Source organism: Patagioenas fasciata, chromosome 27, assembly GCF_037038585.1.
Source record: "Patagioenas fasciata isolate bPatFas1 chromosome 27, bPatFas1.hap1, whole genome shotgun sequence".
Lineage (NCBI taxonomy): Eukaryota > Metazoa > Chordata > Aves > Columbiformes > Columbidae > Patagioenas > Patagioenas fasciata.
This window is the reverse complement of record NC_092546.1, coordinates 2,550,166-2,562,585: the sequence shown is the minus strand read 5'-3', so window position 1 is coordinate 2,562,585 and position 12,420 is coordinate 2,550,166. Positions and strand designations below refer to the sequence as shown.

General features: G+C 44.8%; 2 protein-coding genes across 3 annotated transcripts in view; both read left to right on the top strand.

Moving 5' to 3' along the window:
- LOC136113159 (uncharacterized) overlaps positions 1-12,420 on the top strand; it is a 194,843-nt gene that overhangs the window by 62,092 nt on the left and 120,331 nt on the right. The window lies entirely within an intron of this gene.
- Positions 1-12,420, top strand: part of SPPL2B (signal peptide peptidase like 2B) — a 27,842-nt gene extending 15,422 nt beyond the window's left edge. The window contains exons 10-15 of one of the 2 annotated variants that reach the window (XM_065858068.2): positions 503-577; positions 710-772; positions 1,456-1,555; positions 2,418-2,495; positions 3,951-4,111; positions 4,980-12,420. In XM_065858068.2, coding sequence (XP_065714140.2) covers positions 503-577; positions 710-772; positions 1,456-1,555; positions 2,418-2,495; positions 3,951-4,111; positions 4,980-5,270 — 768 coding nt within the window. In that variant the 3' untranslated portion in view covers positions 5,271-12,420. Of the gene's footprint in view, positions 1-502; positions 578-709; positions 773-1,455; positions 1,556-2,417; positions 2,496-3,950; positions 4,180-4,979 lie in introns of both variants that reach the window. The other variant, XM_071799724.1, reaches the window with a different exon arrangement.

Genomic DNA, 12,420 nt, shown 5'->3' with positions numbered 1-12,420 from the left:
GTGGGATGTGGTTGTTATGTTTGGTAAAGTTCTGTAGAGTTTTGACTGCTAGTAAATCACATTAGTCACTTATTTGCCCCATAGGCAGCTCCCCAAACTCTGTTTCAAGTTCTCCTCACCTGTGATTTTGTTCCCCTGTACGGATTGGCCAAAGTAACGTGGATACAGTTTCAAGCTACGCCTGGTGTCCTCAGAGAAAATGCAGAACTCCTTAATATTTCCTAACAAATTGAAACAGCACCATTTCCAATTTGACATGATAAAGATTTTTAGGGACTAACATGTAATTTTATGTCTAAGAATTGCTTTCTTATACTCGGTGCATGTCAGACCAAATTACTCCATCTAAAATATTTGGGAATTCTGAAGAATACTTAGATAGGTGACTTGTTTTAGTCCTTTTTATTTCTTTCCTTGAATAGCTTTAAGTTCCTGATCATGAGTTCTTTGCTGTTAACTAAAGCACAATATGTAAATACCAATATCTTGTCTCTTCTTCCAGGGCTGTACCTTGCTCCTCCTGGTCCTTTTTGTATATGATGTATTCTTTGTATTTATCACACCTTTTCTAACAAAGGTAAGGCAATGTCTTCTCTAGTGCGTGCGCTCACAAAGTGTGATAACCCGTTTCTCTGTGTGTTCCTAAATGGTTCCAGACCCGCTGAGCGAAGCACCAACATACAATTTTCTCTCTTATTTTTTGCTTTAGACTGGGGAGAGTATCATGGTGGAGGTGGCTGCAGGCCCGTCCGATTCTGCCACTCACGAAAAGGTACTGAGCGTCATCCAAAAATACAGCACTAATTTTCAGCTATTGCACCTTCAACTTCTTTAAAATTCAAATTCCGCAGAACCGAAATGGAGATGCCAGCCCGGAAATAATTGAGTGTGGAAATAAGGAGTCCTGGGCTTTCGAGTAATCTGCACCAAACACAAGGGACAAAGCAGATTTTTAGTGGTTCATCACAACAACTTGGGTCCTTTATCTTTAAAAGGGTTTTGGTGGAAGGAAGCTGGTCAGCTCAGCTTCACAAAAACATGTGGCTACACTTGTAAATATGATTTACTGCTAACGAAGAACCATTTTTACTTAAAGAGAGAAAACTTCTGTGATCACTCTGTCAATCCGTGCTGATTGCTTCTTACGTTCTTGTCTTTAGCGTTTTGAGGTGTCTGTCACACAGAGTTGTCTTGGCTCTTTGTTTCTAGAAAGTGTTTCATCACATCTGTCTTAAACACGTTTTGTTCATTGTCTCTAATATATTTTAAACATAAGCATCTATAACATAACAAAAGATACATTTGCTGTATCTGAAATCTGCAGTTTCAGTACAGCAGGAACAAGTTCTGGTAGGTGGTGTCAGTATGTAGAGAAAACAGCTGAAATATTTATAAAATAAATACGTAAAAGTTAAAATACTTATAAAACTAAGACCATGTCTGTCTCATTCCAAGCTCCCGATGGTCCTGAAGGTCCCGCGGCTGAACTCCTCGCCCCTGGCGCTGTGCGACAGGCCTTTTTCTCTCCTGGGCTTTGGAGACATTTTAGTTCCAGGTATTTCTTGTTGAGTGCGTTCAGAATTTTCCGTGTTGCACTGTCATATCACTTTATGCCTTTTATGTTCTTTTTTTTTCCTGCATTCTTCACTTTTTCCATAAGAAATTAAACGCACGTTAATCTTATTGCGCAGTTTCACATTCAGTGATGTCAAGAAATGTAGGGAAATCTCAAGAGCTGATTTAGCAACTAATTTAATAGTATAAAACATCTTTGATAGTGTGGTGGTAGAGGGAATTATTTATCCGTTTACACACATAACTGACCAGCCTAAACTTCATATTTTTGTTAGTCACACAACATCCAGTTTTAGCACCTTCTCTCCAGTTTGACTTCAGATTTTATGTAGAAGCATCTCTGGCACCACGGCAGGTGAAAACGAGTGTGTCTGCTGCCTTTTAGGTTCCTTCTGGAAATAATTGGTTGATTTTCTTGCATTTTGGGAAATACATCCCCTGTGTCATCCCCATCTGGGTCCCTTCCCCAAACTGTAACAGGCGGAGTCACTAACCGTAAATCCCTGGTGTCTTTACAAGGATCTGGAAGGGATGAACTTACCCTTATTGTTGGTGTGAACACTGTATCTTTACAACTGTCTGTCAGGGAAGGGATGACATTTTGTATCTAGGATCTGTGTATTTGATGTTAATTTTTTATTAGAGTGCTTCTGTTGTACTGGGCTTGTGTTATCATATCACATATTGTGCAGCCTCTTGAGTGATGCTGTCAGAGTATTTAAACACTGGGGTGCCCAAGTAAGTGCTGGAAAAAAATATCTTAGAAGCTCCTAGATACTTTGATAGGTTTGTATATCTTAATGTATTTGAAAGCCTGTTGTAATTGTTGTTTCCTTTCCTAGGCTTACTGGTAGCCTATTGCCATAGATTCGATATCCAGGTGCAGTCGTCCAGGGTCTATTTTGTAGCCTGCACAATAGGTACGTGTGACACCTGCAAACCTCACCTACAGCAATTGCTCTCTAAAAACGTACCATTGATCACGTATTTCATCGTTTGTTTTGTGTTTTAATTCTTCTCCTCCTTTTGTTATTAAACAGAAATATTTTAGCAAAGTACTTTCGAGGCCAGACATTCCATCCCCGCCTTCTCTGGTGTCATTTTCCTGAGCTACCGCATATAAAGGGAGCTCCTTGATACCACAGTTGGTCTCACTATAACCCTTAGATCTACACTGTCTTTACAGCAGCTTAGTTGCAGAGATCAGAAGGTCTCCCCTCAGCTCCTGTTCTCCCGTTGAGGCCTGGATCCAGTGCAGTGCCTCAGGGGTCAGTACTGGGGCTGTATTATTCAATATATTCATCAATGACTTGGATGAGGGAATAGAGTGACTGTCAGCAAGTTTGCTGGTGACACCAAGTTGGGAGGAGTGGTGACACTGGAAGCTGTGCTGCCATCCAGAGACCGGGACAGGCTGGAGAGTTGGGCAGGGAAACATTTAATGAACTAGAACAAGGGCAAGTGTAGAGTCTTGAATGTGGGCAGGAACAACCCCAGGTTCCAGTGTAAGTTGGGGAATGAGCTATTAGAGAGCAGTGTAGGGGAAAGGGAGCTGGGGGTCCTGGGGACAGCAGGGTGAGCATGAGCCAGCACTGGGCCCTTGTGGCCAGGAAGCCAATGGTACCTGGGGTGGGTTAGAAGGGGGTGGTCAGTAGGTCAGAGAGGTTCTCCTGCCCCTCTGCTCTGCCCTGGGGAGACCACACCTGGAATCTTGTGTCCAGTTGTGGCCCCTCAGTTCCAGAAGGACAGGGAACTGCTGGAGAGAGTCCAGCGCAGCCACCAAGATGCTGAAGGGAGTGGAGCATCTCCCGTGTGAGGAAAGGCTGAGGGAGCTGGGGCTCTGGAGCTGGAGAAGAGGAGACTGAGGGGGGACTCATTCATGGGGATCAGTATGGAAAGGGGGAGTGTCAGGAGGATGGAGCCAGGCTCTTCTCGGTGACAACCAGTGACAGGACAAGGGGCAATGGGTACAAACTGGAACACAAGAGGTTCCGCTTAAATATGAGAAGAAACTTGTTCGGGGTGAGGGTGTCAGAGCCTGGCCCAGGCTGCCCAGGGAGGTTGTGGAGTCTCCTTCTCTGCAGACATTCAAACCCGCCTGGACACCTTCCTGTGGAACCTCAGCTGGGTGTTCCTGCTCCATGGGGGGATTGCACTGGATGAGCTTTCCAGGTCCCTTCCAATCCCTAGCATTCTGTGATTCACCTCTGAACTCACTGAGGGTGCACTCGATCCTGTCATCCAGATCATTGATAAAGAGATTAAACAGAACTGAGCCCTGGGGACACCACTCGTGACCGGCCGCCAACTGGATTTAGTTGTTGATGAGCAGAGCTCTCTGTGAATGACTGTGCTCTGTTGGTTTTTCCCTGCAGCGTACGGCATAGGGCTGCTCGTGACCTTCGTGGCCCTGGCGCTGATGCAGATGGGCCAGCCCGCCCTCCTCTACCTGGTGCCCTGCACGCTGCTCACCAGCTTCGCCGTGGCTCTCTGGAGAAAGGAGCTGGGCATGTTCTGGACGGGCAGCGGCTTTGCGGTGAATACCAGTTTGATATGAGTGTCTTCGAGAAATACTAATGTTATAAAAACCTAACTAAAATTAAAGTTGAGTAAAACATTGCAGTATTATCAAACAACACCAAAGATTTTTGTTTTACTTGAATGTTTGCTTTTTTTTAATGTACTTTTTTCCTTCAGTGAGATTTTCTTTTTATAAGGTTTATGGCCACTTAAACTGGCCGTTGAAAAGTGAAGTAGACCTTACCTGTCCTTGATTCTGCCATAGTTTTACTGGTTTGATCTATGTTGAAACTCATGGTGGTGGTGTGATTAATATAATGTTTTATAATATTATATGAAATATATCATTAAAATCTTGTTCTTTGTATTTTTGCATAGCCTACTGCTTATGAAGGTAGAAATCAAGTTCAATATGCTGTTATCACTTTGTTTCACTGTGGTACAAGTGGAACCGATTTTATTCCAAAAGGAATAATTTCTATCATGATACATTATTATAGATTCTGAATAATTACTTCAAGGGCAAATCTGTCAAGCTATGGGTTCCCCCCAGTGAGTTTTATTGTTATTCAACTACTTGTGATAACCTTCACAACTTTCCCCTGGAGAACAGAATTTAACTGTTGGAAAAGTATTTGAGATCATCTGAACTGTGATGGTGCCAGTTGTACATTGATAACAGAGCTGGGCGAAACCGGGGAATGACAAGGGGCCAAAGCAGTTTGCTCCTGCACAAAGAGCAGGAACAAAGGCAGGGTAATTGTCTGTGTGTGTGCCTTGCTGGAGAATGATAACGGAGATGGTTGACCTCGAATGACCATCACTCCTGATAGCGACACGGTAATTCTTGCTTTCCGTCACTGACTGTGATTTTCCCTTTGCAGAAGGACCTACCTCAGCCTCCCCTGGTGATCGCGCCCGTCAGCTGCCCCGAGCTCCCCAAAGACAGCGGCAGCGTCCCAGATCCCCCACCGGACACCGAGCAGGTCACCAACCCCACCCTGCATGTGGAGGAGCCGCACGGCCCCACCGCGGCCACGGAGGAACCAACCGATACCAACACACACACGGACCAGTCCGAAATTCCTATTGCACCGAGCGAGGAACCAGCTGGGCAGGATAAGGACGACGCTGAAAACCAATGCCTAAACGCAGAGCAAAACCAGCCGGAATAAATGATGCGCTAAGAACTCCTTCTTTCCCCTCACAAACATATCCATGTAAAACCAGTATGTATTTAGGACTGGTTTAGTAGTGTTTGCGTTCGGTGAGGAACCTCACGGGGAGTCTGATCATCAAATCCAACAACGAATGTGCTGCCTCCAGCTTCGGTACAGCTACACCCTTCAAACATCCTTCTGAAATATGGTGCTCTACGAGGGTTCTGATGTACGGATTTCAGTGATCATTTTATTAGCGAATGCCTTTGACCGTTCCATTTTCATTAGACCGGGGTAGTATTAAGAGTCTTTATTTACACAGTACTCTGTGCTCGTGTGGGTATTGCTGCTTTAGCATAGCGTAGGTTACCGTGGAGGAAAAGCATTGAACTCTTGCTACAATGCTTCGCTGAGAGAAACACGATAGGTTGGGTTTTCTTTTAGCACTTTCTCTACTGTCTCTTTTTATTATATTTTACTTTTCCCTGCTTGTCAAAGCCATTGATACAAGGGAATGCTTTAGTACAAACTGACATTCAGGAAATGCAGAGGGTGGTTCAATTACCAGCCTCTGAAAGGATTTACACCACCGTGGTGCATTAAATGCATCTCTTTAACCTTTTTGTCTTTGTTTTTACTTCCAGGTCCCTGGGTTGGCTACTAGTCTAGTTTAAAACATGGAGCTACAGGAAACTTTTTAAGCACTCGTACGAACTCTAGGGGCTGTTGTCTGAAAATAACCAGTGTTGGTCACAGGGCACTGTCTGGAAGCAAAAGCATATTAAGAATGTTTAATGTTTTAGAAATAAAATACAAGCCAAATAGGTAGTAGCACTATACTAAGCTTAATAGGCAATATTTTTCTCGGGACAATTTTAAAGTAAAGCAGTAAAAGATCATGTTTGGGGTTTTGACTTTCTGCTTGTTATTCGTTTCAGGAATATAATTGCGGTTCCTAATTCTGAAGGAAATAATCTGGTGTCATCTTGCCCAAGGGAGTGCATACGGTGCTGTAGTCAGTTGGGATTTGAAGCTACTTGCTGCTCAGTAGCTCATCAGCTGCCTCAGTCGTGGGGTGTCCGTGTCCCAGAGCAGCCAGAGCTTGGCCTGGCAGGGTCTGGATCAGGCTCTGATCTACCTGATTAGTGCACCTCTTGCTCCATGACGTTGTGAAGACTAAATTGGTGAATTTCAAACTCTTTAGGGTGCAGCTGGTCTTTATGTTCCTGAAATTGTGTGTTTTCCTGTATAACATGATTGAGTCTTTTGTGTGTCAACTTTAGTACACAGACAGATGGTGTGATTTGCATCTAATTATTGATTCCATCTAAGAACATTTGGCTTTATAACGGGATCTCTTCTTCGCTTGGATTGCACTCCCAGAAAGCCTCAAACACTTCGCGTTCAAACTAAAAGAGAAAAAGGAAGTATTCTAGGATCCTAGGATATGATTCAAAATACTCCTTGGAGTATTTTAGAGCCCAAAATGTCATTTACAAATCTATCATCGCAGTGTACGCGATCAGAAGCAAAATGCTTTTAAACCAAGAGTTTCCAGTTGGCACGTTGAGTTGCGTTATTTTAATGTCTGTGTGTTAACTATCGGCCGTTGTCCTTTTGTCTGGGTCTTTCCGAAGTTGCCCTGTGCTTTTGGGATGCTAACTCATGTTTTCCTCTGTTTCACCTGCAACGGATTGGGTTTTTTCTCCAGAACCTGAAAGGTTTCTGTAAAACCGCCCTGTGGCTTCGTGGTTTCAGCAGCTCCTGCTCGAAGGCTCCAGCCCTGTCCGACCAAGTGGTTTAATGGTGAGTTTCTTGCAAGGCTTCTCGAGTCCAAAGGCCTGCGCTACATTTAATTTACAGATCACCCCGAGGGAAGATGGCAGTGCTAAAGAGATCTGGGTTTAAACCTCTTTAACGGACTTTTTCCAGCAGCAATCTGAACCAATTATTACGAAGGAAAAGCAGCAGAGACATTTTACTGCAAACTTCAGCCAGCTGGATTATGCCTTAATTTAAGCCGTTGTATAAGTATGTATGTTAAATTAAGAAAACAATCTTGTGTTTAAATAATGAACTTGACAAACAGCAAGAAAACCAGTTTGGAGACTCACTCGAAGCTTTTCTGCCTTGATTATCTTTCAGTCATGTTCTTTGCAATAGTTTTTTGTATAATCAAAGCCAGTGGCTTTCTGGTGATGAAGCGTTAGGTTTTATCTACTCAAAAGTGTATTTTAACATTTCTTCTCATATATCATGGGTTAGGAAACAGTTTCTTTCTCAAATTGTTTATAACTCAATTAAAATAGAAGAATTCCTACCATTTGTAGGCATTTAACGGTCAGTTTGTTCATGTTACATCCCAGATGGGTCTGATCGGAGTGTGTGCTTCACCTCACATTCCTGGGGCTTTCCCATCTATTTTTAAGTGAATTTTTAGTTTTAAACTACAAAGATCAATGCAGGAAAAACAAACCCAATAGCTTCTCAATGCAATATCTCCAGGTGGAGTGTGTGAACCTCAACGCGTTTCATCCTCCGGCTCTTCCAGCACTGTACAAACGGGCTGGCCCTGGTGCACCAGTTTGGCTGCGACTGTTTGGACCCTGATCCTGGGCAGTTCAATCCCTTCCAGCAAAAAAGAAACCCAGGTGTGTGCTGGTTTCCTGCACTACACTGGCTGTTTAGCACCGTCATATTTCTTTTTAATGGCAGCTTTAATTATACAAAATATTGGTTTGTTCATTGATAAGCTTTCATTGTTTGGCTTGTTGTTAATAGTCAGTTCATGGGTGAAAAACTGGCTGAGCAGGAACGTGCAACGAGTGCATTTTGACACAAGTAAGCATTTAAATTATAGATATACCAGCAGACCCAAATATTTCTCCAAAGCCTGTAGAAATGGTGCCTTTTTCCATGATGAATATAATCTCTGACGTTTTAAAATAAAATCTGTGTAAGGGCTGCGTCTTCAGGAAAATGAGTATATTATCATTATCATTATTATTATTATTATTATTATTACCCAGAGAACAGGAGCTATGACCAAAGGTCTGGAAAACATCAGTAAGAGGGCAGTCGGATCTTTGGGTGGTTTATCCAGACCGGTGTCCCAGCTGGCTGGCGGGACATGATGATAATTCGCACTAACGAGCTCTTTGGCTTTTCAGTTTAAGCTCTGTGCCAATGGTAAAACAATCAAAGAGAGGCAGTGGAAGCGTTTACTCCAGAGAGTTGAAAACTGCTACTCCAGAGAGAAAACCTGAGGGCGTGTATGATAAACAGCCAAAAACCTGAAATGCTGAAATTCTGTCCGCGTTCCACCTTTGCCTTTGGTTTGGCAGGTAAATATTCCCATTATGTGGAGTAATGATGAGGTTTTACCACCTGCAGATTAGTGACAGATGATGAATCATGTCCTTAAATTGTTTTTTCTGGATTGGCAACTGGTATACTGTGCAGAATCATCTATAATTTCAGAAACTAGCAGACTAGGCTTGACTTTTTGCTTCAATGTGGGTTCTGTTTTCCCAGCAGCTGTTGGCAATACTGCAGTTGTGGTCCTGTTGGTGGCCGAGGGTCACGAGTGTGGATGCTCCTGGGATGGTAATTTGGAGCCACCTTCTTCAACCGAAGGCGGCATCGAGTTTAGCAAGTTTCTCACAACATCGTTGTGCAAGTTGCGCTCCAGGTGGGAAACTTCACCCAGGTCTTTATCTCAGAAATCTTTGAGGCGATTTGTAGGGTTGAGAATTGCTGACACACGCACCCTGTGTGTTGTGAACTTTCTTTGGGTGTTTATATGAAACATTGATTAGCTGAAAATAGGCAGAGAGCAGGTCTCAAAATAAATAAGTGCATTGTAGCTCCTAAAAACAATCAGTGGCTGAGCTGGTAGGACGCCCTGCAGTGGCAGATAACCAACATTGAATGAAATCGTAGGATGGTTTGGGTTGAAGGGACCTTAAAGCTCATCCGGTTCCACCTGCCATGACAGGGACATCTTCACCAGCTCAGGTTGCTCAGAGCCCGTCCAGCCTGGCCTGGGATGTCTCCAGGGATGGTTCAGCCACCACCTCTCTGGCCAACCTGGGCCAGGCTCTCACCACCCTCAGGGTCAACAATTCCTTCCTCGTGTCCAGCCTGAATCTCCCTCCTTTAGTTTAAAACCATCACCCCTTGTCCTTTCACAACAGGTCCTGTTCAAAAGTCTGTCCCCATCTTTCTTATGGGCCCCTTTTAAGCACTGAAAGGCCGCACTAAGGTCTCCCCGGAGCTTCTTTTCTCCAGCTGAACACCCCAGCTCTCTCATCCTGTCCCCAGCAGAGCTGTTCCAGCCTCGGATCATTCCTGGGGCTCCTCTGGCCCCTCTCCAGCAGCTCCATGTGTGTCCTGTGCTGAGGACCCAGAGCTGGACCAGCACTGCAAGGGCGGCTGAGCCAGGAGTTTGTAAAGGGTAGAAATGGCTTTTTTAATCTTAAAAGTGTAGCTCTATTCAGGAAAACGCTGTCAACCTGCTCCTCTGCTGTGATCCAAGCATGGATGGGGAAGCTGGTGACATTTGGGGGGAGCAGAGTCGTTCAAACACATTTTCCGATTAGCAGGTAATGGCAATGGGGCTGCTGTGCTGGTGGTTGCGGCCTGTTTGTCTGCAGCTCCCTCTTTGTCGCTTGTTCTCTCCAACCTTTTGACTGGGGACAGCTTTGGGACAGCAAAGAGAAATCTCTGTTTCATTGTCCCCTCCTGGTGCTGCCTGAAAAACAACCGGGAATCACACAGAATCACAGAATGGACTGGGTTGGAAAAGCCCTCAGAGCTCATCCAGTCCAACCCTTGGTCCAACTCCAGCCCATTGACCAGATCATGGCACTAAGTGCCATGGCCAATCTCAGTTTCAAAACCCCCAGGGCCGGTGAGTCCAGCACCTCCCTGGGCAGCCATTCCAATGCTGACCACTCTCTCTGCACAGAATTGCTTTCTCATCTCCAGCCTCAATTTCCCCTGGCAGAGTTGAAGCCCATGCCCCCTTGTCCTATTGCTGAGTGCCTGGGAGAAGAGCCCAATCCCCCCTGGCTAGAACTGCCCTTCAGGTCGTTCTAGAGAGTGCTGAGCTCAGCTCTAAGCCTCCTCTGCTCCAGACTGAACAAGCCCAGCTCCCTCAGCCTCTCCCCACAGGGCTTGTGTTCAAGTCCCTTCCCCAGTCTTGTTGCCCTTCTCTGGACCCGCTCCAGCACTTCAATCTCTTTCCTGAGCTGAGGGGCCCAGAACTGAACACAACACTCCAGGTGTGGCCTCCCCAGTGCAGAGCACAGGGGAAGGATCACTGCCCTTGTCCTGCTGACCACGCTGGTTTGGATACAGGACAGGACACCATTGGCCTTCTTGGCCACCTGGGCACACTGCTGGCTCCTGTTGAGCTTCCTGTCCATTGGTCCCCCCAGGGCCCTTTCTGCCTGACTGCTCTCCAGCCACTCTGTGCCCAGCACGGTGAGCACAGCCCAGCCCGCTGCCCGGATCACACGTTCCCTCCATCACAGGGCACATTTTAACACTAAAATTTAGCCTTTTTGATCCTAGAAGTCACCAACATTAACTATGAGCTCCAGTGCTTTCAGCCTGGTAACATATGAAAGCAAAACCGATTGCTTAAGGGAAAATGTGGATTTGCAGCCCTTACCATAGATGGACCGCTCATTATTTTTAAGTGTTCTTGAGTTTCTCCTTCCCACCGGTGCTGGAGGAACTGGGTATGTCCAGCAACACCGAGTCCCGTTGGAAATGTGTTGGTGTTACTTTGCTAAATGGAATTATCGCTGCTTTGTCCGGGGATGAGATGGGAGGCTGGAGATGAAAATGCAGAGCAGGTGTAAGGAGCATTTATTCAATGACACCTATTTGCCTGACGCTGGTCTCCCGGGTGCTCAACAGCAGCTGCTCTTAGCGAGAAAGTTTGTTCTTGGGAGGTCGCATCCGAACAATTTTAAGCGTCTGACGTCTTTGTGGAAGGGCTTTGTAATGTTGGGATAACAGTGCTCAGGCTGGTGTTACGAACAACTTACAGGTTGTTATTTTAGCGCTTGCGGCGTTCAACTCCGCGTGGTTCCGCGTGAGGAATAAACTCTTTCAGCTCATTTCATACGATGCTGAAGGACGGATTTTCTTGTGCTCCAGAACCTAAGGTGTATTTTTGCTGGTTTAAGATCTTCTATGCACTTGGCCCCTTCATTAAATAAACCCAAAAGCTAAATGTGTCGGCCAGTTTATGGTGTGAAAATGCCGATAAATCAACATCCTTCTCCGATTCCCTGATTTTTATCTTGTGTCTATTTACATTGTCTATTAACTAATCCCAGACACTAATTTCATAGTTTTACTTCTCTGGGTTGCTGAATTTGGACCCAATTTCATGCAATTTCTCCCTTCATCCCAACTGTTCAAGGTTTAGTGTTTGCCAGGTGATAACTTGCAAAATGGATAGAAAAATCCTGATTTTGTGACTTCTACCTATGAGATCAGCATCATATCTATGGTATAAACACCGTTTTGTTGTTGCAAGTAATAACAAAGAACTGAATGTCACCTCACTGATACCTCCCAGTGCTGACAATAGGACAGAGCCATGGCAAAGACCGGGAGAAAGAGCAACGTCGTTTCCATGTAGAAAAAGGCATTTTTGGTAAACACTTCTGGTTTTCCAAACCCGTAAGTCTTACTGTAACACCTGTGTTCTCCGTTCAGGTGGGTTCTTTCCACCCTGTGTCTATAAAGCTCTTTGTGGTTTTGATATCAGCCTCGGACCTGACCGCACAGCTTATCGTGATATCTCTATTTTTCTAGCTGTAAATACATTTAACAGGGAGCGTTTCCAGTGACCAAATGCCCGTTTGCTTCTTCCTGACAGAAAAATGTGGGAAAAATCCTATTTTAAAATGAACGGGGGGGAAGGGAACAGAATCTTGAATTTTCCCTGGAGTAACCAAACCTGTTTCAGGTGCAAGAAAACCCAATGGAAACGACCGCTCAACTCAAATCACAGTGTTTCCGTTTCTTATTTCTGTTTTGCTTTTAAAACCCACAGGAACTGACTTCCCTTCCGCCCATTTTAGCTTAAAACTGTACCAATTTTCTAAAACTGTAAAATAAAGATACTTAATTTTTGAACTGA